The sequence below is a fragment of the Microcebus murinus genome, chromosome 16, assembly GCF_040939455.1.
Source record: "Microcebus murinus isolate Inina chromosome 16, M.murinus_Inina_mat1.0, whole genome shotgun sequence".
NCBI classification, from domain to species: domain Eukaryota; kingdom Metazoa; phylum Chordata; class Mammalia; order Primates; family Cheirogaleidae; genus Microcebus; species Microcebus murinus.
In genome coordinates, this window is record NC_134119.1 from 18,485,581 (window position 1) to 18,511,667 (window position 26,087).

The 26,087-nt window shown below is 43.5% G+C and overlaps 1 protein-coding gene across 1 annotated transcript in view; it reads right to left on the reverse strand.

The window, feature by feature from the left end:
* The window catches only part of SPTLC3 (serine palmitoyltransferase long chain base subunit 3), a 152,088-nt gene that overhangs the window by 12,680 nt on the left and 113,321 nt on the right, over positions 1 to 26,087 (reverse strand). The window contains exon 9 of the mRNA XM_012780830.3: positions 21,581 to 21,707. Coding sequence (XP_012636284.2) covers positions 21,581 to 21,707 — 127 coding nt within the window. The remainder of the gene's footprint in view (positions 1 to 21,580; positions 21,708 to 26,087) is intronic.

A 26,087-nucleotide genomic window follows, 5' to 3' on the forward strand; every position in this document is an offset into this window, starting at 1 on the left:
AGGAAGGAGAATATTTGTTCTCCTTTCAAAACAAAATTCATCCATACATTGAAATTGTGTGTTTAGAGAGATAACAACAGAAGGAGTAGAGGGAGATTATGTAGAGAAGGAAAAGAAAGGGAGGCAATGATAAGGCTTATTTTAAAGGTGATTGAAATGAAAGCACAGAGATGCATCCCAGCCACCAAAATGTGTTCCATATGGCCTGTCCCCCTGCGCATTCGGCCCCCTTGTTGATCGTTAGCTGCACAACGAACAGATGACTTCATCAGGCTGAGCCTCATGATTCCTACATGTTTCTCCTCGAAGTCTAGAAGGATTTCCTGGCCTGGAAGTGCATGAATGACTTAAATTGCTTTTCCCAATGGCATTATCTTTGCACTTTCCTATAATGACTCATCTATCATTGGGCTTCCCAGCTACTTAATTGGCTCCGTCTGTCCCTACTGCCTCGATTAACCCAAGAAACTGGATCATCAGCTCATGTCACCACTTCATTGCTTCTAGATCTTCAGAGGTTTGACCAAACAGATTGTACTACCAATTCCAGGGGTATCTGATGCCTAAGAACGGAATGTGTTATTCTTGCCCTGTCTTTCCTATCTTTGAACCCTTTAACGCAGCATGGCTGACAAGCCATTATGACACACTTTGTGGTCACCATGTTTTCTCGTATAGGTCACTATAAATGCCTTTGAGGTCTTGTGAGTTTGCCAAGATACAGCTCCTTTCAATTACTCTATTGCTCACTCTTTAAAATTGGAAACATTCTCATACCCTTGGAGGGCCTGGGGGCAGAGGGGAATTTGTACATATAAAACACTACTCATCTAAACAGGATGTGAGTGATTTTATTAATTATGTTGTGCTTGGAGATCCTTGCTTGAAGTCGAAGGAATACTTGGCATGTGTCTTTTTGTGTAGGGACAGCCATGCTGGGACAGCACTGGGGCCTTTTGGAGATGGGGCACTGCAGCCACATTCCCCTTGAAACACTCAAATTCTCTGATTAAATAGTTTCTGATCCATCTTCCACATATTACCTAGAAGACAGGGAAGATCCCTGCTCAGATAAATAAATAAATGAATGAGACAATCTCTTATGTTGGCTTCTGGAGAGTTTGCATAAAGTGTTTCTTTTGTCATATTCTGAGTTCTCTGAGAAGGCCATTGAGTGGAAGAGGAATAGGCTTTGGAGTTAAATGGACAAGGAATCAAACTCCACCTGGACAGTTTATAACCTTAAAATCTCAGTTTTATCTGTAAAAGGAAGATAAGCTCACTTCACAGGGAAACTGGGATAAATAAAAAGGTTAATGCAGGAAAAAGGCTCGGTGTTGGATCTGGCATCCAGTGGGTTCTTGAAAGGTTAATTACCTTTTTCCATAGGGCAGTAGTTTTCAGCCTCAGTGGCACTTCAGAATCATCTGGAAGGCTTGGCAAAATCCCATGTTCAGGCTGCACCCCAGACCAATTAAACCAGGATCTCTGGGGACAGGGCCTGTCAGGAGTTTTGGTTTTCATAAGGTGTAGCCAAGCAGATGTGGAAACAGCCACCACGTCCAGTCCCCTGCGTTAGATGCCTGATTGTGTCCTGTCTGAGCTATGCTCCTTGGTTGTTTATGGAAGATCAAAGATGGGGATCTATGGTAGCCTCATGTTTGGCATGAATACCTCCCAGCAGTTCCTGCATGCTCAGGTTTTCAGAGAATCTCTTTTGTGGGGGTGACCTGCTCCCTTGACATCTACCTGCTCCACAGTGTTTACTCATCTTGAGATGAACCCCACTGCCAACCTCACCCCTCTCATGAGGGTGAATAAGATCCAGGGTGAACCTATCCCAGCAGACGACCTGTATGTTGCCGTTCCAGCCATTCAGGTTTCTAGCTCTGCTGGCTTGAGAGATGGCTAGGTTAACGGAGGCCACGGATACTTTAACCTTCCCTCCAATGCTGTTAAAACAAAACCAGCTGGGGCAGGGGAAGGAAAACAAATAAAACACAAAGCCTCTTACTACAAAGCTTTGCAGTCCCCTAATAAAAACAATGGTCTGTGGCGTTTCCAAAAATACGTTTGGGACACAACTCAGTCTCCCAGAAGGCCAGAAGGAATTATGGACAGTGGAAACTACCAGAATGACCTGTCTTAAAGGATGAAAAATTTCTTCTCTATTGAACCATCAGCAAGCAAAGAAAATGAGAAAGGTATTTCCCCCTGTAAGACTAAGCAAAAGAGAAGAATTTGATGAGCTCGTGGGCTGAAACCAACGCCACTGTCCATTTTCTGCAGACTTTGCAAGCTCACTTTCTTACGGAGGAAACACAAACGTGCCCAGATGCCACAGGATGACTTGTTTTACTTCTCAGGCTTGAAAATATACATGCAGAAATATATACTGCTCACTCCTTAAATTATTTAGTACACTACCACTTTGTCTAAAATACAGAGTAGATGAGTACAAACATGCTCCTAGGCAGTATTGCTTGGAAAATTGGTCCTTGTCTTTCAAGATGGGAAGTCTCTTTCCATTATACAGTTCTTATAATGTAAGAAGTTGATATTTCTGAAAAATTAACCCAGGGGAAATTGATATTAAAGCATGCCTGCAGTGGTCTGAGAATGCCAAATTCCCCTGGCCTCTCCCCACTTCTCTGCCTGCCCGCTTACCCTGGGCTTCTCCCGCTGGCTTGGTGAGGGGGCGGGGGCATTGGAGAGACAGACCTTGGGGTAAAGTTTCAACGTGGCAGCAGGAGCCCAGCGTCTGTTATTTTAAGCACTGGACACCACACAGGACATTTTGTTTCCAGCACACTCAGGGGCAGAGAGATCTCAGGAAAGATCAAGAGGCTACAGAGCGGCGAGAATCATAAGAATCACATTAGCACTGACAAACTTCCCAGTGGGGTGCAGAGAACAGCGTTTGGAGTGGTTTGCTAAGACTAACGCACATTTTTTTGTATCAGGCACTGAAGCTCTCCCTTTTGATGTCCGGATTCCAAGGTTACAGCATGTTTTATAGTCACATACACGTGTTCCGAGGGCTCTCCAGGCCACTCAGTTGAACCCCTGTGGAATGTGCGCAGGGACAGGCTGGACATGAGGGCTGCGTGGCCATCTGCCACAGCTCTGGAAGATACCCTGTCTCCACCCCCCACCCCCCAGCTGCCCAGATACACCTTTAGGGATTTAATCCCCAAGGAAGAGTGATAACGGACATCTCTTACATACCTGCTATGGGCCAGGAACTGGTTTTTTGGGCCTCCTTCACAGATGAGGAAACTGAGGCTTGGAGGTTATAAATGAGATACTCAGCTGACCCAGAAATAGGATGCGCTTAGGACACTATCAAAGTCTGCTCTTTGGAGAATCTGGTAAACTCATTCACGATGAGGCATGAATTCCACGATTCATGGAGTCATACATTTCCCAAATAAAAAGCACTCACTATGCACAGGAGGCAGGCCAGCTGCTAAGGTGGGTCTAGAAGATGGAAAAACTCTGAGACCGTTTGGAAAGAAATGATCTAACAGGAGACACGGCAGCTATCAAATGACACACAATCATAAATAAGTGCCATAAAATAGATATATTCACGTAGTACTGCTTCATGAATACTTAATGAATGAATGATAAGATTTGATGTTAACTTGCATACAAGTGGAAAGCAGTGTCATAGCAAGTCACTAATTATGGGATTTTACACATAAAATGAGGTAATTTGGGAAGCTAGGGGCTTTCTGGGAACCCTCGCAAATCAGTGATATTCAAGCAGGGAAACACACCAGAGTCTTCTGGAAATCTTTTTTTTTTCTCCCCTCCCCTCCCCTCCCCTCCTCTCCTCTGCTCTCCTCTCCCCTCCTCTCCCCTCCTCTCCCCTCCTCTCCCCTCCTCTCCTCTCCTCTCCTCTCCTCTCCCCTCCCCTCCCCTCCCCTCTCTCCTCCTCTCCCCTCCTCTCCTCTCCCCTCCTCTCCTCTCCTCTCCCCTCCTTTCCCCTCCCCTCCCCTCCCCTCCCCTCCTCTCCTCCTCTTTTTTTTTGGAATACCCACAGCAGGCTTCCTTCTGCAGAGATTCTGTTCCAGAAGGATTGGGTTGGACCTTTCAGAAAAACACACTGGGTAACTGTGGTGTGAATTCCCAGTTAAGAACCACTACTAAAAGTAATAGATTATATTGTTTGTTGTTTCTTTAAAAATAATGAATGATCCTAACTGAAGATGCCAGAGAACAATTCAAAGACTTTTTTGTGCTCAGTCAATGGCTCTGTGTGTCAGTTTCCATGTGCCCCTTTTTCTATGCAGATAAGTAAGTCACTTAGCATCTCAGAGCTTCAACTTGCTGATCTGTTCCATGCGGATGCTAGGAATGGCCACTTCACCTTTTTCCCAGGACTTTTGGGAGGATGATTAATTCAGCACCTACTTAACTTTGTACCTATTATGTACAGGTGGCTGTTGTTTTCAGCAGAGGATTAAAAGATCAGTGTATCCATTATTTTCAAGAGGCTTATAAACTAAAAAAATAATATCACTATAATGGAAGGTAGACAATCAAGTGCCCCAGGAAGAAAGTGCTCTGGGAATTTGAAGCAAAGACCTAGAGGGGCAAGTTAACATTTTGTGCATGTAAGTTTGGTGAAGGTTAGGGGAGAAGCGGGTGAGTCACTTGCCTAGAATGTTTGGATTACTGTCATGGGAAGGATTAGTGGGGTCAGACTGTTGGGAGATACAGATGCCACCTTGAGAATCAGAAGTTTCGGTGGGTAGCGGGAAGCCCTTGCAGGGTTGGAAGCAGAAAATGACATGAATTGAGGGAGTTAGAAAGACAAAGCTGGTGGCATACAGTGCATGGATTGAGGATTGCGATTAGGGGTGGGGTGGGATTAGGATGAGGGTGGCGAGAGGTTAGGAGGCCAAAGTGGCAATGAATGTCCAAAGTGGGTGAGAATAAGCGTGTCAACAACTGTTCCTATTTGTGGCAAGCACCTGGGCAGACTAAACAGGCTAATGGGGTCCCTTGAAAGGTCTCTGAGAAATCATGTAAATGAAGATGGCCACTAGGAGGCAGCTAACTATGTAATTAAAACTTCTGCTAGCAAGGGATGCTCCGAAGGAGCCTCAGGAGGGGGTGTGGGGGAAAATGGATGGAGAGCGCCCCCCACCTTGGTGTTGCCCCTACGACCACAATAGCATCATGGCCAAGTGCTCAAGGAGTGTGAACTCAATTTCCTGCGTTCAAAATCCACTTTACCACCTTGGGCAAGGTACTTTCTCTTTCTGTAACTTGGGTTCTTCACCTGTTAAATGGGAATAATGACAATGATAATAATAATGGCCATTTCATAATGTTATGAGGATTAACTATTAAGCACTTGTAAAGTATCTGGCACACAATGAATTCAATGTTGTAAAATGCATAAAATATATATGTTTTATATAATGGACTTTCATGTACATTTCATCTGAAAATATTCTATGGTTCAAAAATATTGGAAACCATTAATTCGAAGCAAAGAGTGGATGGGCCAACTTGGATCTGCTCTCCATAGCTGGGCCTCTGTGGTCAAGGTAACTGGCCTGTGGCACCTACAGCCCATCTGGCTGTCCCTGTGTCCTCCTCAGTCTTTTTGGTGCCTGGGATGCATCCTCTGATATGTTCCCATTTCTCAGAATTAAGTGTTGCTCAGAATAACTTTCATTTTTTGGGGCTCAAGTTGAAGCAGCTGATCACAGAGAATCTAACTACATCAAGTCTTCCTATCTTACCAAGGGCCCAACACTTTAGAAACGTTAGCCAGTAGTTAAGACATAATCACGTGAGCTCTTAGGAGGGACTCAGTGCTTCCTGAAAAAAGAGGTTCAAAGAGAGAGGTGTCTTTGATGTGAGGGAGACTCTCCATTGCTGGCTTGAGGATGGAAGAGACCTCCAGGAGCTGAGACGGGTGAGGGAACAGGACCTCAGTCCTACACCCCAAAGAACTGGATTCTGTCACATGAGCATGGAAGGGGAGCTCCAGCTCCAGATGAGACAGCAGATGCTGACACCTAGACTTCAGCCCTATGAAAACTTGAGCAGAGAACACGCTGTGCCCAGACTCCTGACCCGAGGAAAGCGAGAAAATTGACAGGCATTATTTTAAACCACTAAGTTTGTGGTAATTTGTTATGCAGAAAGAAAACTAATACATTTTCTCTAGCCCAAACACATGCATGCTGGGCTTCCTTAGGCACAAATCCACCTGCTTAATCCTCCCCAGCTGTGGGATGGGCTGTGTGCTGGCCAAAACAAAGGCCAGTGTGGCACACCAGCACCCCTCCGCCTGCAAGATGCTACAGATGCACTAATGTCCTTTCCTTCCCCAGGTGTACTGGACCGAACCGACATGGAATTCCATGTGTTACACCACAATTCCCTCATCTCAGAGTCCATCCACACAGAGGAAGCAAATGTGGACAGAATGCTTGGGTTGGATCTTGGTGTAACAGGATATCTTATTTGTAGGGCAGCTGGAAGGAAGTGGCCACACTATCCTTTTGCCTCAGTGCCATCTAAAAGACAAACAGATCCTCTTTACACTCCTGCTAGGGAAATTTTTAAGGACTCAAATCAACTGCAGCATTTACTGAACTGTCCTAAAATTTTACCCTTGGCAAACTCTTCGGGTGAAGTAAACGAGGGGCAGAAGGTTCCAGAACAGTTTGCTGGCCCTTTCTGCACAATCAGGCAAACGTCCCCTTCCAGCTAGAGTTCAGCTTGCTGGCTAATTTTGCACTTATTGGACGAACCTAAGTTGTCATACGTGTAGGTAATCAGCAATAGGGCAGAGAGGCAATGCCTGTCACCTTGACTGCTAACCCTGACCTTAGGTCCACACACACGGAAAGACCAGGTAGAAGTTTTTTACCCCCCAGCACAGGTGATTAATCATGGACCAAGGCAGGCCCTCAGTTGAAAGCCAGTGGAGCGTAGCGCCGACATCTGTTTTGTATTAGCTATTGCCGAAATGCCAGTGGCCTGAAACCACTTAGAAAAGGCAGCTCTCCATGCCCTCGGCCTTTCAGTGTCTCCAGCTGGCAACCAAGTGGCAAATACATTTAGGAAGCAGCAGCTCGTTTCTCCTTCGACAATGCCAATGGCCTTTGATGCCAGGAACTCAAGACGGTGCCTTTTGGGTGAAAATCTCTGCTCTCTTGCATTCATCAAAGGACCTCAGAGGGACAGAACTAACAACATATCCTGGCTAAGTTTGATGGGGAGGGAGAGAAAATTGTAGGAGGCCAGTTTTGTATTCACTGACACTGAGAAACGTGAAAAGAACTGAGTGTTGAATTATCACGGTTTTATCACCCCCATCACAGTCCTTTCTTTTCACTATTTCTCCCTCAGAGAAGAGACAGATTTCCCAGGCAACCGTAGACCTCAGCGATAACAGCCAAAGCAAGATAAGCTTGATGATGTGTTTGGATAAACATACCTGCAGCTTCAAGTAGCTTGTAGTGAAGAAAAGCAACATCTTACATGAGAAGTTTGTGAATGTATCTCATGTCAAAAATAAACAGTAGGAGAGTGAGATGATTTCTCTCTCGAGAGCTAATTGCTGTCACCTTAGCGTTCTCCTTTCTTCCCCTGCTCAATGCTCTAAATCTTCCCACTTAGTTACTCCCGTTTTTTTAAACCTATCAAACTCGAGTGTAAAAATATGTGTGCCCTGTTGCAGGGACCAGAGCAAAGGTTGTAGGTCACAGCTGGAAGGGGCTGCTGCCGCTTTCTCCCAGTCCGGTTGGGGTAGGAGCAGGGTCGACATCTCACCTGCCAATCTTATGATGAAGTTTCACAAATGATCAGAATGAATGAAATAACCCATACAAAATGATTTCAAAGTGAGGCATGGCCGTATTTTTTCAGTGCAAATACATTATATTTTAAACATCACTTTTTTTCCTTTATCTTTTCTCTGTAGAAGGTAAATAAAAATCGTTGAGATTCAAAAACTAATGAAGTTGCTTGAAAGACTTTGACATTTTATTCAACTCCCAATAATTGAATAAAATCTAGGAATTTAAGCCTTTGAATTTTTTTTAAAATCCCAGATATGGTACAGAATGAATTATCTGGAGTGAACTTGCCCACCTAGACATAACAACGGAAGCAAACAGCTTTTAGTGCTTCTAAAAGTAGATGAAATGCTTTAAGTGATGTCGATTAGAATCATATTTTCATATTAAGTCAATATTACAATTTAAAATTGCAATTTACAATTTTCTGATAATGAAGCCATTTTCTGTCTCTTCATATTCCCTCTTCCAAAAGAAAAAAAAGTCCTTAATGCCTGTATGTTACTATTGCCAAAATATGTATTCTCCCCTCTTCTGGCCTGATTTCTAGAGCTGTTCCAATTTTATGTCATAATTTCTTCTGGGGAAGCATTATCCTCAGGATCCATTTTCTGCCTCCAGAAAGTACACATCATTGGGGAATTTATTAATAGTAACATAATGATAATGATATCAATATCTGTCATGTGCTGGAACTGAGTTTTGTGAAAAAGAAGCCAGAAACTGTTGTAGTAAAAGCCAGACTATAGCCCTGAGAGTCTCTATGCAAGGAAAAAGGTGTCCATCTTTAGTTCCTTGGACTTTATTTTTCTTTCATTCTTAGCTACACCTATACTATTCCAGGTCAAGTGTTGATTTACTGAGTCAATAGGAAAAGATAGGGAAACTGTCTAAAATATACAATGTCTTCCTATACAGCATACATCCATCAGAAATTCTGAGGAAAGAATGTTGTGGACTGAGGTTAAGTACTGTGGCAAAGACTGATTACCTATTTGCCAAACTCATTTCCTTTGCTGGGCACATGGTTAACTTCATTTCCCAGGCTCCTTTGTGGTTAGGTCATGTGACTGAGTTACAGCCAATGGGATGTGGGCAGAAATACAATGTGTATTTCCAGTCACAGTCCATGAAAACACACATACACACACAGTCCTCCATGCTCCTTACCCCATTGCCAGCAACCTTGGAAACCATATGTTGAAGCTGGAGAAGCCACAAAATAGAAGAAGGCTGGGTTCCTTGAAGAGGACTACCTGCCCAACAGGAACACCAATTTTGGACTTTACTGTGTAAGGAAAAAGTAGAGAAGAAGGGGTGGAGTAGTAAGACAGCCAAGTAGAAACTTCCAAAGATCGTTCCATCCTGTGATCACCTAATTCAACAACTATCCACACAAACAAGCACCTTCAGAAGAATGAAAGATCAGGTAAGCAATCATACTACCTGGTTTTAACATTGTATCAAGGCAAGAGGCTCTGAAGAGGGCAGAAAAGACAGTCTTGCATTGCCTATGTCACCCCTCCCTCATCCCCTGCAGTGCTGGGCCAGCGGGTGAGTGGGCCAAATGGAGAGAGAATCTCTGTGCTGGGGAGGGAGAGTGAAGTGATTATGGAACTTTGCATTGAAGCTCTGGGCCGCCCTGGCACAGGCGAACACAGCACAGGGCAGAATTCTGCTGGTGCCCATGGAGACAGCATTTTGATCAGGCAGCCAGAGGAAAATCCTCTGTCCAGAAGCCCAAGTTGCAGTTAGCACCACCAGCAGCAGACGAAGAGCAGCCTAGAGCCTGGACTAAATTCATAAGGCAGTCTGGCCACAAGGGCTGCAATGCTTGGACAATTCCTGTGGCTGTGCTGGCTTGAAGCCAGTGGACTCAGGTTGCACGTGACCCAGTGAGACACCAGCAGCTGCAGCCAAGCCAGTGCCTGTCTCACCCCTTCTCCAACTCCCTGCAGTTGTAGGAAGGAGAGTCTTCCACTTGAGGAAAGCAAAGAGAAGAGCTAAGAGTACTTTGTTTTGCAACTTCAGTACCAGCTCAGCCATAGTAAAATAAAGTACTAAGCAGACTCCTGAAACCCCTGAGTCCAGGCCTTAGTTCCTGGATGGCATTTCTGGACTCACCCTGGGCCAGAAGGAAACATGCTACTTTGAAGGGAAGGACCCAGTTCTAGCATGACTCACCACCTGCTGACTAAAGAGCCCTTGGGCTTTGAATAAATGTCAGAAGTAGCCAGGTAACAAGCACAACAGGCTTTGGGTGAGATTGGGTGTGACCTGGTGCCAGTGGCCACAAGGGAGTGCCCAGGCCACTCCTCACCCAACTCCAGAAGCCTAGCACAGAGAGTGAGGGGCTCTGCCTGGTAATTCAGGGAATTCTCTAGTAGATTACTCATGCTTACCAGGTGTCTGAGAGAGTGACAGCATTATTGGGCTTGGGGCACCGCCAGCACTGATATAGCTGTAGTGACCAAAGACTTAGACCACATCACTCTATTCCCTTTGAGTATCTGGAAAGCCTTCCTAAGAAGGATGGGTTCAAACAAGCCCAGACTGTGAAGATTAAAATAAATGCCTAACTCTTTAATGCCCAATGAAGAACACCCCTGAGGATCAAGAATATCTAGGAAGACATGACCTCATCAAATGAACTAAATAAGGTACCAATCACCAATCCTGGAGTGATGGAGACAGGTGACCTTTCAGACAAAGAATTCAAAATAGCTGTCCTGAAGAAGCTCAATGAACTTCAAGACAACACAGAGAAGGAATTCAGAAGCCTCTCAGAGAAATTTAATGAAGAGATTGAAATAATAAAAAAAAATCAAACCGTTTTAGAGCTTAAGAATTCAATTAACAAACTGAGAAATGTATCGCTAGCAGAATTGACCCAGCAGAAGAAAGATCAGTGAGCTTGAATACAGGTTATTAAAAATACAGTCAGATGAGGGGGAAAAAAAGGAAAAAGGAGTTTTCCATTGTGTTAAGCCATTGATATGTTGGTGTGTGTCTGTCACAACAAGTACTGTATCTTAACAAATACCGACCTTACAAAGAAGGATACTATGAAAAACTTTCAAGGATTTAACATCCTCATGCCCTTTTACCTTTCATTGTCTTTATGGTGTAAAAGGAAACTCAAATTTTTCTGTGGGAGTTTTAGTTTCTCAACCTCTCATTACTAGTCACCAAGTAATGCCATGGAAACATGGAGTTTCTTGATTGGAAAACATCCTAAGTGTAAATCATCATTAAGATGGGGAAGGAGAAGGAGGGAAGATGAAAAATGCCATTTTGGATGCTTAAGAATCACTCCTCTATTTTAGAAATGTGCTTCAACTTGGACAGAGAGGATTAGCTGTTGTTCGGTACCTGCTGATTGTTACATATAAAAAAGTCAAATGCACAGTTGAGCTTTAGGTGGTGTCTCCATAGAAAAACTTAAGTGAAAGATTTAGGTAACTGCTTGGATAAGTAAAGAAAAATTTCATTTTTGTTTCTGCTATTTGGGTAGCATTGGCTTGAATGATCTAGTTTACTCACCTCACCTCTATATCTGATAGTGTCCAGATAAATCCATAGTATATGTAATGTTAAACCATGCATTTATCAAAAGAATAGAAAAGAGACTCTAGATGTTGGCTCATGCAGGCACTCACCCATGAAATTATTATAACTGTAGGATTTGAACCAAAATAATTCTATAAGAAACCTCTAAAGAAATAAATTTGTAATTGTTTATAAATGCTGATTAGATTCCAAGGCTTGTTCAGAAAATCTGCTTAGTCCCAAGTCCAGTATTTCATACCCATACATTCACATATATGACACTTAAGGTACAATTTAACTACTGACTATCTATTTGGAAGGCTGGGTTAGGGATGTGTATAACTAACATGATAGGAGCAAAAACCTGCAGGAAACTGGAGGAGGGAAGGGTTGTTTTATGACTGGGGCCATCAAGATAGGGTTTAGAAGTATGAAAGGGGACTTGGGAGATAAAAATGGGGGTAGCGAATTGTGGGGAGAGATGAGAGCCTTCTAGATAAAGGAAAAAGCATGAGCACTCACAGGCGGGTAGGATTCCCAGGGAAGAATTGATGAGATACAGCCAAGGCTTATGCTAAAGGACCATTCATTCAGCCAACAGGTACAACTTGAGGTTGGGGACAGTGTCTCTGCCCCCATGGCACCTGTACTCTCCTGGGGGACACAAACAATAACCCAGGAAGTAAATGCATATTCCATGTGGTAATACACTCTGTGAAGAAAAATGGTTCAGACTAGGGGCCTAGACAGAGTAACCCACAGGGAAGGGGACAATATTTTAGAAAGGATGTTTAGGGAAGGTCTCTCTAGGTTGGTGGCAGGAAGTAGAAGGGTCACTCTAGCATGAACTGCAAAGCTGTTCTGAGTCTAACTTTCCTCTTGGTCCCAAGTTTGGGCTCTGAGCCTGTTCTGGGAGACGAGCTTGAGTAGTGTAAAGCACAGGGACACCAGTGTTGGGGTCCGGAGCCAGGAAGGCCTGCAGGATGAAGGGGCCAAAAAGAGGGAGGGCTATAAGTCTCTGAGAAATCAGAGAAGGCCTGGATTGCTTTCTTTGATTTTGTAGAGAGAGTCTTTGTTTGGGAGGATAAGAAAGATTCAGTGACAATTTTTTACTTCTCTATGATTTTAAACATGATCTGAACTTCTTCAGCTGACAGCATATACGCCTTCTTTCCCATTGTATAGTAACCAAACAGTCACCCCTCGGATGTCCTCAGGGAATAGCACCAGGGATTTTGAAATGAAAGGACAGAATACTCAGTTTTAATTTTAGAATAGGCAACATCATCATAAGATACAATATGACACCATATAACCAAATATATATGCCATATATTGTATAATATAATATGCTGTAACACAATAGTATAACTAAATGTGAATTTAAAATCCATCACCTCCCCAGTTCAGGAATGGAGAGCCTTCTTCTAGAAGCCAATCCCAAAGGAAAAAAGAATGGCATCCCATTAGCTGAGAGCCTTCATTCCCCAATCCTGCTAAAGGCAGCATATGACGTACAAATAGAATTCTACAGCCCAGGTAACCACTTCCCATGGTTGAGATGCTTTCAGTACTTCCCAAGTCATCCAACAAATGAAACTTCAGAAAGATTTAGTGTGAGGAGGCCCTCTCTTAGGGAGCATTTCTATTGAATATTTCCTCCTCAGATCTTGGTCTAACAGCAATTTGGGGATTTCTAAAGGGCAAAGGAAGCCCAGACTAAGTAGGAATTATTAATACTTGTACCAGTACAATGGCTGGGGGTACTTAGCTCTAATTTGCAGACTCGATTTCCCTATCCTACTCCTACTGGCCTTCTTAATAAAGTTTGCCAAAATCTGGGTTTCGGTTAAGCTTTATCTTTGTATTGCAAGTGGAGAATTGAGGTAATTATCTGTATAATATCTAAGATGATAGAAGGAAGATAATGGTAATACAGTAACTATTTATGTCCTCTTTCTGTAGCAATAATCTCTGAATATTTCATCAAGAAAGGATGAAAGTAAAAAGAGAAAACATCCTATTGCCATTCTGTCTTGTCAAATTCTTACATATTTAAGGATCTTTTATAGATAATTGTTTTATTTCCAGGAAGAACACAATTCATTATTCTATCTTATTTTTATCTTTACTTTTTCCCCAACCTACAAAATCTCCAGACACACTTCCCCCCTGCCACTGTGCCCTGCCATCCAGAAACTCTTTCAGTTTAGGAACTGAGAGGGACAAGTATGATGTTGTAGAAAGATAGAAGATTATATTTTTCATAAATTTATCATTTAAGCATAAGAGATTTTACTGGCAATGATGCAGGTGTCTTCTACTAAAACCAGATATTAGGAATTGGAATTCTGTATTTATTTTCTCTTGTAAGTAACTTTCCATTCCTGTTTTCCTTTCTGCAGACATTACTGGCCACTTGATTATAAATGAATCAAATGTTCGCATGTATCTAATTGAAAAAAATGGTTTTGTGATTCAGAAAGTTGATGATTATCCTATCAGCCCAGCATTGAAGTAACAGCTGGGAGAGACTTGATTAAATCACTGACATTATGAATTTTTCCTATAGCCATTTTGATGAAGTAAGGAATGAGCTAGCCAATACAATAATCCAAATTTAAGTATTTGCCTGCTGGCCTGTTAGAGCTAGAATCACTCCAGCTATTCCTGTCTCTCATTAAGTTTTACATTTAAAAAGACTGATGCTACACAGAAATTCTAAAATATCCAAGAATTTAGATCTTCAGATAAATGGGTCTGCAGATCTAAAAACTGCACATTAGCAAGAAGGCAAAGCGAGTGTTTGATGAGACATATAAGTAGTTGCTATTTCATCCTGATGTGAAATTTAAGGCATAACGAGAAAGCACCTGATATTCAACAGATATATCAGGGTGAGCAGATAATCTTTTCTCAAAAGAATGCCAATATCATTTCAATACCATGTCATCAAAATTGTAACAATCATGGAAGGAAGATGAATAGTCAAAAGGAGGGTGATAATTATAGTGCAAAACCACCCAGATCCCACATAATTATAGGAAAAGCCATTCTATCCAAGTTATGAATATGAAATATTTTGTCATAAGTTATTCCTATAATAAATCAACACTCAGCAATGTTGTCCACTAGGGATTTCCTTTCTCACCAAATTTATTCCACCAATCGAAGATGCATTAAAGAGAAAAAGAATTTAAGTAATTATAATAAATACTACCTTATCCATCCAAGCTATTAAAGAAATGGCAGTATCTCTGTCAGATGCCTACTATCAAATCAAATAATATAATCAATCTTGTGACCATAACTCTTAATGACTTTCCATACTTCAAGTTATATAAAAGCATGTGTACTTCATGAGCAAATTGCTATTTCTATTGCTAAAGTGGTCACAGGTATTAGGAAGCACAGGTGAGATGCTTGTAGTAACTGATGAACAGGGTTGAAGTTCTGACTTAAGCAGCGGTTTAAAGCTGCAGATCAAAACATGTTTCATGCTTTCCTTTTTAGGGGTTTCTCTTATTCTTCTGTCTGTTCTTCCTCTTCCTTTTTTACTAGGTCCTTTACCTTAGTCTACATTGGTCAGAATTCCATCCTTTGTTCTGTTTAGTTTTCTTCTGCACAAATACTCTCACCTGTTTCCTTTCCTTTACATAGAAGCGTGGTTATCAAACTTGAGCCTGCTCCAGAATCAACTGGAAAGATTCTTAAAACAGATTGCTGACCTCAACTCCCAGAGCTTCTGATTCGGAAATAACTTTGTTGCAGTTCTAGTATAACAAGCCCAGGTGATGCTGCAGCTGCTGCTCCAGGGACCACCCTTAGAGAACCACCTTGTACAATGACCTTATAGTCACCCTCTCTCCCATCATATTGAAATGTGAAATGTCGATTGGGGACATGTGGACAACTTTCCCCAACATCAGTGGCATATCGATGTCATGAGAAAAACCAGACATGCACACAGGCAAGAATTACAAGGAAGAGGCTGACCTTGGTGAGCAAGTTCAGTTATTCTGACTAATAATATTAAGTATTCAGATTCTGCTCAAGACTTTTGATAAAAAGATGGCCCTGAACAGATATTTTATTAGCTTCTGCATCATGGCACAATTGACAATTAACATACTTCTTTTCAATCCAACTTAAAAAATGATCTGTATTGAAGGCCTGCCATGTGCCAGGCACTGTGCTGATTGCCAGTGATGTAAAGATGATATGGAGATACGATGGTTTCTAGTTATAACGAATCCATAATCCCATTTGTGTCTAATGGGAGGGAGAGAATGACTCCACGGTCATTATACAGCAGTGGTTCTCAAAGGGTGGCCCTGGACCAGCCGCTTCAGCATCATCTGGGGCTGGTTAGAACCTCAACAAGCATTTCATGCAGGAGTCTCTGGGGGGTGGGGCCAGCAAGCTGTTTTAACCCCTCCTCTCCTGTATCAGGTGATGCTGATACAGGCTCAAGCTTGAGAAACATGGTTCTATAAAAAAGAAAGGCAACAGGTGAGGGTACTCACATAGAGGGAAAGATAAAGAGAACAAGGATGGGATTCTGGCAAATATGGACAGGGGAAGAGGCCTAACAGGAAAGGGGAGGAAGGAAAAACAGAAAAATAAGAGGAAAATCCAGAAGAGAAGAGCATCTCTACAACTAAGAGAAGACTGTTTTCAAAGAGAGACAACGATGTGGAGAGGTCAAGTGACCTTTGACAGGAGAAGAGGGGCGGTAGATATACAAAGGACAGTGACCTTTGTCCACAGAGCAAAGGGGCAGGTGATAGGCCACAGGAGCTGGAAACTGAATGGGAAGGGATTCCAGGAAGCAGGCATGGATAGGTCACTCTTTGGAGAAGGTTGTGGCTGTTTGAAGAGAGAAGGGCGAAGATGAGGGAAACCAACAAGTTCATGGTCAAGAAAAGGGGCCAGTGCTTTTAGAAGGTGGAAAGAAAAAGAATCAAGTTCAGAGATATGAAGGCCATCAGAGTTGTCTATTTGCTGAGATAAAAAAGAAAGAGAAGAATTCTGTTTTTTAATACTATGGTCTCCAACTCCCAGGCTACAGACCAGTTCTAGTGCCTGGTCTGTTAAGAACCAGCTGCACAGCAGGAGGTGAGCAGCGGCCAAGCCAGCAAAGCATCATCGGTATTTACAGCCACTGCCCATCACTTGCATCACCGCATAAGCTCCGCCTCCTGTTAGATCAGCGGCAGCATTAGATTCTCATAGGAGCTCCAACCCTACTGTAAACTGCACATGCAAGGGATCCAGGTTGTGCGCCACTTATAAGAATCTAATGCCTAATGATCTGAGGTGGAGCTGAGGCGGTGATGCTAGTGCCAGGGAGTGGCTGCAAACACAGATTTTCATTAGCCGAGAGGTTTGACTGCACAATAAGTATAATGCATTTGAATCATTCTGAAACCATCCCCAGCCCTGGTCCGTGGAAAAACTGTCTTCCCTGAAACCAGTCCCTGGTGCCAAAAATGTCGGGGGCCACCGTTTTAATAAACGTCTGTTGAGAACCTGTGCTTGACAGGCACTGCTCTCAGGGCCATAAATAAAGTAGGCAAAATGCTTGCTCTCCTGGAGTTCACAGTCTAGTGCAAGAACACAGACAATTAGCAGATACATGTATAGTTTGTCAGATCCTCAAAAATGCATAAAGATTAAAGCAAGGTGGGGAGAATTAGCTGGACAGGAAGGTATGCTGTTTAGGATAGAGCTGCTTCCCTAATAAGGCAGGGAGAAGAGACGAGGGGAGCGAAGGGGTAAGCCACAAAGATGTTGGTCAGAAGAGCAGTTCTAGAGGGAAGAGCAAGTGCCACGCCCTTCTGCAGGTGCTGCTCCCTGCGTTCTAGGAAAAGCAGGGACGCCAGCTGCCCACAGTGGGCTGAGCCAGGGGAGTGGGGGTGAGAAACATGGGGAACTGGATCCTGAGAAGCTCCCAAGGCTACAGTCTGGACTCTACACTGAGGATGCTGGAAAGCTGTTGGAAAGTTCTGAGTGGAAGAGTGACATGGTCTGAGTCAGGGGTCCTCAAACTACGGCCCGTGGGCCACATGCGGCCCTCCAAGGACATTTATCTGGCCCACCAGGTGTTTTTGCCGCTGCTGCCTGTCCTGCTTAGCAGCTGACTCGTCCCGGGCCCACAGTGCGCATGTGTGGAATGTGCGCCGCACTCTCCAACGGTCTGAGGGACAGTGAACTGGCCCCGTTTAAAAAGTTTGAGGACCCCTGGTGAGTTATGTCTTCTTTTTTTTTTTCAAGGATGATTTTGGCTTCTGTCTGGAAACAAGCCATAAAAAGGCCAGGCCAGAAGTGAGGAGAATATTCAGGAGGCTACTCCAGTCATCCAGGTGAGAGGCGATGGAGAGAGTGGCGGAGATGTAAGATGTGACCAGATTCTGGACATATGCCAAACAAGTGCTGCAGGAATTGCTGATAACTGTATCAGGTAGCTGTAAGAAGGTCTGAGAGAAAGGGGAGAAATCCAGGATGGGCAAAGCTGTTAGAAAAGCTGGAGAAGGAAGGGAAGGAAGCAGATAAATTAAAAATAATTGTACCGATATTGAGTGATTACTACATTTCAAGCGTCACGCTAAGTTCCTTATCCATATTGCATCATTTAATCCTTCTGACAACCTCAGTATACAATGAAGGAACCGAGGCGAGCAACTGGCCTGTGATGGAACAAGTGGCCGGCCAGGCGCCGGGCCCCATGCCGTCTGGCTGCAGAGCACACCCCGTTAATCATCCACACAATCCAACCTCTATCTTCTCTGAGAAGTGAAAGGTTACCCAGAGTTGGGGAAAGGGAGCTAGAGTGAGATTGGGAGCTCAGAAAGCATGTTGGCTGATTAATTGAATAAAATGTACATCAGAGATTTAAACACTAATAAGGCAACTATTGACAATGCTTTCTTTAGGGGGGTTGTTGGGACTTGGGGCTCACCCCACTGTGGCCGCTTGCACCACGTCCAGGTAAAGAAAATGACTGAGCTGCAATCTTTCTGGACCTCTCCAAAAGTAATCTCAATCACTGAGCGATCCCTTCAGCTGCCACAACTGGTGTGGAACTGATTCCGGCTCCCAGTCCCATGAGATAAACATCCCCACGATCTTATTTAGCATAAACACTGACCTGAAATCGAGCAGGCTGGCAAGATGGAAGTTGAGTCATGACATATTTATTAAGCCGAGTACTGAGTTTGACACTCAGAGGAACACCAAATTAATTCAAGACACATTTCTTGCCCTTAAGGGGCTTACAGCATTGGCTTGGCTAGAGGACCACCCAACATCCATTAGGATGGAGAAATCAAATTTCCACTTTGGGCTCATTGCACTGCACAGAGTGACAGGCCAGGAGATTAAAAGGGCCTTGGTGCATATGGCATGCACGCCCAGCCTGCAGCCCCTCAGCCTGTGTGCATTAACTCCACAAGCAGCCTGGCTGCAGAGTGAAGGTGGCTGTTTGTGCATAAACATTGTCATTTCACTGGGACTGCTATTTCATCTTTGAACCTTGGCATCAAAGGAACACTGACCTTATTCCTGTAGCTTGCCTTTCTTTGAAGCATATGGCTTTGCATTGCAGATTAAAGTGAAGACATTCATCAAGGAACAGATCTGGCCAACCGCTCCCCAAACTCAACCCGAAACAAAGCCTTGAAAGGCTCCAATCACAGTTGCAGTGGAGTGGGCTGAAGATGAAGGCTTGAAGCCGGGCTCCTCTTTCTCAGATCCTGTAAAGCAGCTTCCACATGACACAGTGCATCCCTTTGAGCTTTGGACAACTTTGCCCCGAGAGTCAGTCTATCTCAGCAGAAAGGGGCGAGCTAATGCAATATTCTCAACCTGTCCTGCTCATTTTATTTAAGCAGACATTGTCATAGTAAATGAGGCCAATGTGATCATTCACTGAGTCCCTTTGAATTCTTCAAAAGATGTGGCAGACAGAACCACCTGAAATTTGGCTGATGATTCTGTCAATTTTCTTTTCTACTACTTTTCTTTGTTCATTTCTTTGAAAAGGAACTGTCCTATCTTTCTCTCTGGTTCTCCTATCTTGGCTCTAAGAAAAAAAGACCATATACGTAGTATTCTCTGTTTTTTGTTTGTTTGTCTTAAAATGGCAAGAGGAGTAAATAAGAAGCTTTAGCTGTGAGGTTAAAAAAATAACCAAATAATTCATTAATTATGAGGCTAAGAGAGAAGCAAGGGAAATCTCTCCCACCTTAGGGAGAGAAAAATTGGTGACAGATGATTATTAAAGGACAAATTATCATAGCTTTAAAGATAATCTTTCTGCAGATCTTCAACTGTGATCAGATACACGGTGAGTTCTGTCTGTGATGAAGCAGTAAACCAATCCAGAGGAGGGAAGGAAATGATTGTAAAGTTCTGTACATGTAAGTCAACTGATTTTAATAATGTCTACACTAAACGGTGTAAGAAATTAGTGGAAATCCTTGTTGACACATAGGCTAATTTTCAGAATAATGTACTCCTAATTGCTCATCTTTAAAACAAGACCAAAGGATAATTCTGGTCATTATAAGACAATTTACTTAACTTGCATTTTTTGTTAAATCTCAAATAATTGATTTTCCATTAAGAAATACTTGAAGTACAAGAAGATAATTAATATCACTTTGTAGAGAGCCAGTGATTCCAGATTGTTTTTTTTCGTACAACCTGGAAGCTCACGTAGGAATGACTGCCACTCCATATAGCTTCAGTTTTAAAAGGTTGGAAGATACCTGCTTATCCAGTATCTGTACCCTTCAATTTATCCCCCACTTTTTGGGGTGTGGCCATGTGACTGGTTTTGGTCAGTGGGCTGTAAGCAAGGTGGTAAGCGTCACCTCTAGGCTGACCCTCCCTTTGGTGACTCTTGTACCATGAGGCCTCCCTAGGCTGGGTGGCCATTTCCTCCTCACAAAGACCATTCAACAAGATACAGGGTCATAAACCCAAAAGTCAAGCCTGGAAGAGATCCTAGAGATCAACCAATCACTGCATTTTATATGGAGGGCAAAAAGTGCTCCTGCAGGCCATTTTCCTGCTTTAGCAAAAAAGAAAGTTTTGTCTTTCAAACAAGTGTCCTGTGGAGGACTGGGGCTCAGGAGAAGGGCCTCAGGGGCTGTCAGTAAGGAAGTGAAGATACTACTTCAACCAGAAAAAAAAAAGAGAAAAAAAAAAGGAAAGGAAAAGATACTACTTCAACCATACCAGCCTTCTTCATCTCTGTTTTATATAAGCGGTTTCTATAAAATTCATATGTAAATAAAGTATTCTGCTGCTTTAATAATATTGAAGACCGACAGATTTCCCCATCCTTCTACTGAAATAGTAGGCTTGGAAGGTCGCACTAAACAATGGAGGGCTTCCCGTCAGCTGGGAGGTGGGATGGGGCACATGCATTGTATAGCCCCAGTTATGGGGCTGCTATGAATTGCTCCTCCCATAAATGTGCTCACTAGCTTGCCTGGCAGCAAGAACTGCCTTGTTCATCACTGTGTCCCCACCAGTATGTGACACATAGTAGAAGCTCTATAAGCTATCTCTGAGAGACACAAGTAGAGCTCGAAGAGGCTTTAATGAATTTTTCAAAATGAAGATTAAGTTCATTTGGGTCGAGCAAAGTAGCACAATTTAGCTGTGGTGACCCACTGACAAAAGAAATGGCTGGAAAGTTATTATGTGTGTGTTTCTTCAAATGGCCAGTGGTGGCTATCCCCTGCCCAATCCCTGGTTATAAAAAATAAAAGGATTTAAATAATGGAATATTAAATTGACTACTTTGTCTCAGGGAAAACACAAGTGACAGCCCCAAGCAAGCACAGGCAAACACACACACACACACACACACATACACACACACACACACACACTTTTGTTTCATTTTAACATAATTGATCACACAAAATTATCCAAATTTGAACACAATGAGGTTAATTAGAAAGTTTTCTTTGCTTTAATAAAGGATTTGTGTGTGTGTGTGTGTGTGTGTGTGTGTGTGTGTGTGTGTGCGCCCTAATGGCAGTTTTAGTACCATTTATCACATGGCTTGGTTTACAAATGAGACAAAGGTATGTATTTGAGAAAGGGGAAGACTGGGCAGAAGTGAGACAGAGCGGTCCGGGAGAGGAATGCCTGAGAGCTGTGCTTTTTGCAGACCCTCTTACCTTGTGTGGTTCCATCCAGTCCCATGAGGAATTTCATTGATCTGATGATTTGCTCTGCTATCGGGGGGCTCATGGATGTACCGTAAACAGCACTATGCGAGTGAACCCGTAAATAATCCACAAGGTCCTTAAATAAAGGGAAGAAACCCAAAAAAGAAGCAAATAAATCTCAGCATTGAAGAAAATCATATCTAGTCCCATGCCCATCCATCATAGCAAAAGACCTTGATCTCTCCCTCAAAAACCTAGAAGCTACACAAAAGTAGGATGCTGAAAATTTGGAGTTGGACACTAAGGCAAAACCAGATGTGTGAAGGAAAAGTGACTTCTGAAGCACTTGTTGATTATACTATGTGTGAGCACTGACGCAGTGTTCAGGAGTGCCCAGAGAATGTGGATGTGGTCCTTGCCCTTGAGAATGGTACAGATGCCTGTACCCATGGACAAGCAATGGTAGGAAAAGTAACAAACAGTGCATGCAAACTAGTATAGCAATATGGCTACAAGATGCAGAGGAAAGAGAGAGGGTCCTGCTAGCCAGAGAAGATAGGGAAGGTTCCATTGAGGAGATGGGATTGATTAAGCCTTAAAAAATGTAGACAGGCTGGGTGTGGTGGCTCACGCCTATAATCCTAGCATTCTGGGAGGCCGAGGTGGGAAGATTGCTTGAGCTCAGGAGTTTGAGACCAACCTGAGCTAGAGTGAGACCCCCATCTCTACTATAAATGGAAAGAAATTAGCCAAACAACTAAAAATAGAAAAAAAAATTAGCTGGACATGGTGGCGCATGCCTGTAGTCCCAGCTATTTGGGAGGCTGAGGCAGGAGGATCGCTTGAGCCTAGGAGTTTGAGGTTGCTGTGAGCTAGGCTGATGCCACGGCACTCTAGCCCAGGTAACATAATGAAACTCTGTCTCAAAAAAAAAAAAAAATGAAGACAAAGAGAAAAGGGTGCAAATATATGAAAGCAGAAGATATGTATAGTAGATTGTTTACAAAAAATGGCTGTAATTCCTTGATTCCCTGTGCCTATGCATCTTTGTAACTCAACTTTGCAGCTCCTTCTATTGGCACAGATTTATCCATCAGATAAATCTGGGCTGGCCTTCGGACTTGCTTTGACTAATAGAATGTGGCAGTGGCAATGGTGCGCTAGTGCTGAACCTGTACCTCAGAAGGCCTTGAGTGCTTTGCTCTCTCAGAGCCCTCTCCAGCTGCCATGGGAACAGGCCTGAGCTAGCCCGCTGGAGGATGAGAGCTAGCCTGAAGAAGCGCCATCCTAGCTGAGGAAGCGCCGTCCTCCCGCCTCGGCCTCCCAGAGTGCTAGGATTACAGGCGTGAGCCACCTTGTCCACCCTGTCTTCATTTTTTAAGGCTTAATCAATCCCATCTCCTCATTGGAACCTTCCCTAACTTCTCTGGCTAGCAGGACCCTCTCTCTTTCCTCTGCATCTTAGCTGGCCATCCCAGCTGACCCAGTAACTGTCACACTAGAGCAAGCCCAGTTGACACCAAAAGAACTTCCCAGCTGAGCTCAGGCCCTATTGCTGGTGTGCAGAATTGTGAATGAAATAAATGGTAGTGTTTTTAGACACTAAATTTTGGGGTGGTTTGTTACACAGCAAAAGGTAACTGATACAGCATGTTCAGAGGTCAGCAAAGGACAGTTTGAGAAGAGGGTAGTGGGAAATTAAACCAGAGTGCAGGTTTGGATCAGATAAGCTCTGCTTATCCCTTGGGTAGTAGAGGACAATTGGAATTTTTTGTGACCAGAATGCTGGTCTTGATGGTTGGAACAATTTTTCACCTGCATGCCTGACTCCTGAGGCCAAATGTCAGATTTGAGGTATGCTTGCTGAAAACTCCAAGAAGCTCCAATAACCTAATGCCAAGGTGGGGAGGGCCTCAGAGCTGGCATTTGCATGTGCTTGACCTTGGCTTTCCAGACCACGTATTGGCTCAACTATACTGGCTCATGGCCCGGGACTCTCAGGACGTCCTGCAGAAAAGCTAGTGGTCTCATAATGGCTCTCTGCATTAGCAGTGAGGTCTTTAAAGGATCAGCTGCCTTCTCTTTAGAATAACAACACAGTTTAGAATACCACTTAGGTGTCTTCTCCTACCATTCCTTGTGAAGGTGAATTGGGAGGAGCTCTGAGGAATCGAGATTCTCTGTTTGGGCGCAGGTCCACATCCTCCCAACCCTCCCTCGTCAGTCACATCCATTCCCAACTCTGAGCCTGGGACTGTGCCCTGCCCTGCGGGACATGGTTGTTCACAGCATTTTATTTTTATTTTTTGTTTATTTTAGCATATTATGGGGGTACAAGTGTTAAGGTTACATATATTGCCCATGCCCCCCTCCCCCCTCAAGTGAGAGCTTCAAGCGTGTCCATCCCCCAAACGTTGCACATCTTACTTGTTGTCCCCTCCTCCCCCTCCCACCCTCCCAACACCCAATAAATGTTACTCCTATATGTCCACTTAGGTGTTGATCCGTTAATACCAATTTGCTGGTGAGTACATGTGGGTTCACAAGCATTTTAAACAGTTCATCCTCTTCAGCAAAGTGTGTGGGCTGCCTGACTGGTGGTTGGTGAAGGTTAAATTAATGATGTGATGACTCTACTTGGCCCATGGTGGGGTCCAGGGTCTCTGTTCTGTCCTTCCTGCTTCCTTCAATATGTCTTTCATTCTAAATCTCCTCTCCCACTCTTCCTTCTTCTCTGACTTCCTCTCTCCCTCTTCTCCTTCACTTCGAACTGCTAATTCCTTTTGATTCTTTGTTTCTTCCTTTCATATAGTTTCCTTCCTTCCACTCTGGTTCCCTCTCTCCCTCTTCTCATTTCAACGTCTCCATTTAAATCTTTTTCTTCTCTTTCATTTACTAAGCACGGTCCTTCCTTTCCTCCCTCCCTTCCTTCCTTCCTTCCTTCCTTCCTTCCTTCCTTCCTTCCTTCCTTCCTTCCTTCCTTCCTTCCTTCCTTCCTTCCTTCCTTCCTTCCTTCCTTCTCTCCTTCCTTTCCTCCTTCCTTCCCTCCTTCCTGTTTTCCTCTCTCCTTTCCTCCTTCCATCTTCCCTTCCAGCAAGTATATTCCAGGGACTTCCCCTGGCTATGTCCTAGATGTGTGTGGGAGTCCCTGACATCCATTATCCATTAATGTAATTAAAATTAAGCTTCTGCCTATTCTTTTATTTGGCAAATCTCATAAAAATATCTGGGTGTGTTTTCCCCACATTTTTTGAAGAGTATGGGTGTGATGCTGGCCTGACTTAATGGCTTCAGCCATGTGGCATCCAGGAAGCTCACTTTGGAGGGTCTGGGGCACCTCAAAGAGAGCAGCAGGCATTTTCCAGAGTGGCTACAGCCAGCCTGCCCCTCACAGCTCTATCCAGTACTCCTAGTGGGCAGCAGCAGGGATTTTCTTTCTTTGTTGAGAACAAATACCTCCCCACAGGGTGCTGGGGAGCTAGGTGAGTCACCAGAACTGGATGATGGAGGCTCATGTGAACTTGTGCAGGAAGGGAGTGTTTCAAGGGTGTGATCTGGCCATCAAGGCTTGGTAGATTTGGACAGACGCAGAGGAGTGGAAAGGCATGAATATGTGCTAAAATTAGGAAAAACGATTGTATTTTATGGGCAAAGACTGGAGGAGTCAGTTGGGAAGTAGAAGAAGAAGCTAGTGCTTCTGAAACATGGTGATGAGGGCTTGTTCCTTGCGGGGAAGTACAACCCAGGAGTTATAGGCTCTGGAACCCAATTGCTTGGGTTCAAGTCCCGGCTTTGCCACTTACTGCTATGTGACCATGGGAAAGTAATTAAGTCTCTCTGCCCAAGTTTACTTCTCTGAAAAGTGAGATAATAGTAATACCTACCTAGAGTTGTTAGTAGGGCAAAATGAGTTAATACACACGTGTGCTTAGAAAAGTGTCTGGTACATAGTGAACACCTGCTGCTGTTGGTGACAATTGTTAATGAATGGCCAGTTCAAAGAGTCTTAGAACTGGGAGCATGGGATGGGGTAAGGGACAAAATATAAAAACTCCTTGGAGTGTCTTTATTCCAGCTCCTTCGTTCTGCAGACGGTAACGTTCTAAGGTTATATAACTACATATTCATCCACCCAGACATCAAACCAAAGTTTTTCAGCCCAGGTCTTCCTCCATTCTTAAAGGGGGCATGTGGCAATAGGAGTGACAAAAAGGAAAAGAGAGACATTGTAAAGAAGTGAGTACTGAGGCTTGATGACAGATTGAATGACTCTGAAGAGATAATGGGGCTAGAAGCTGACACGATAGCCAATATTCATTGGCTGCTTAAGGCTCCATTTTAAGAACTTTGCACGTATTAACTCATTTAAGCTTCATGATAATTCTATGAAGTAGGTATTATTTATATCCCCATTTTATAGATGGAATAACCAAGTCACAGAGAGGTTTAGAGAATTATTCACCAAAGGTGGTAGAACAAGGATTTGGACCTAAAGAATTTGACCCTAGAGTCCTTA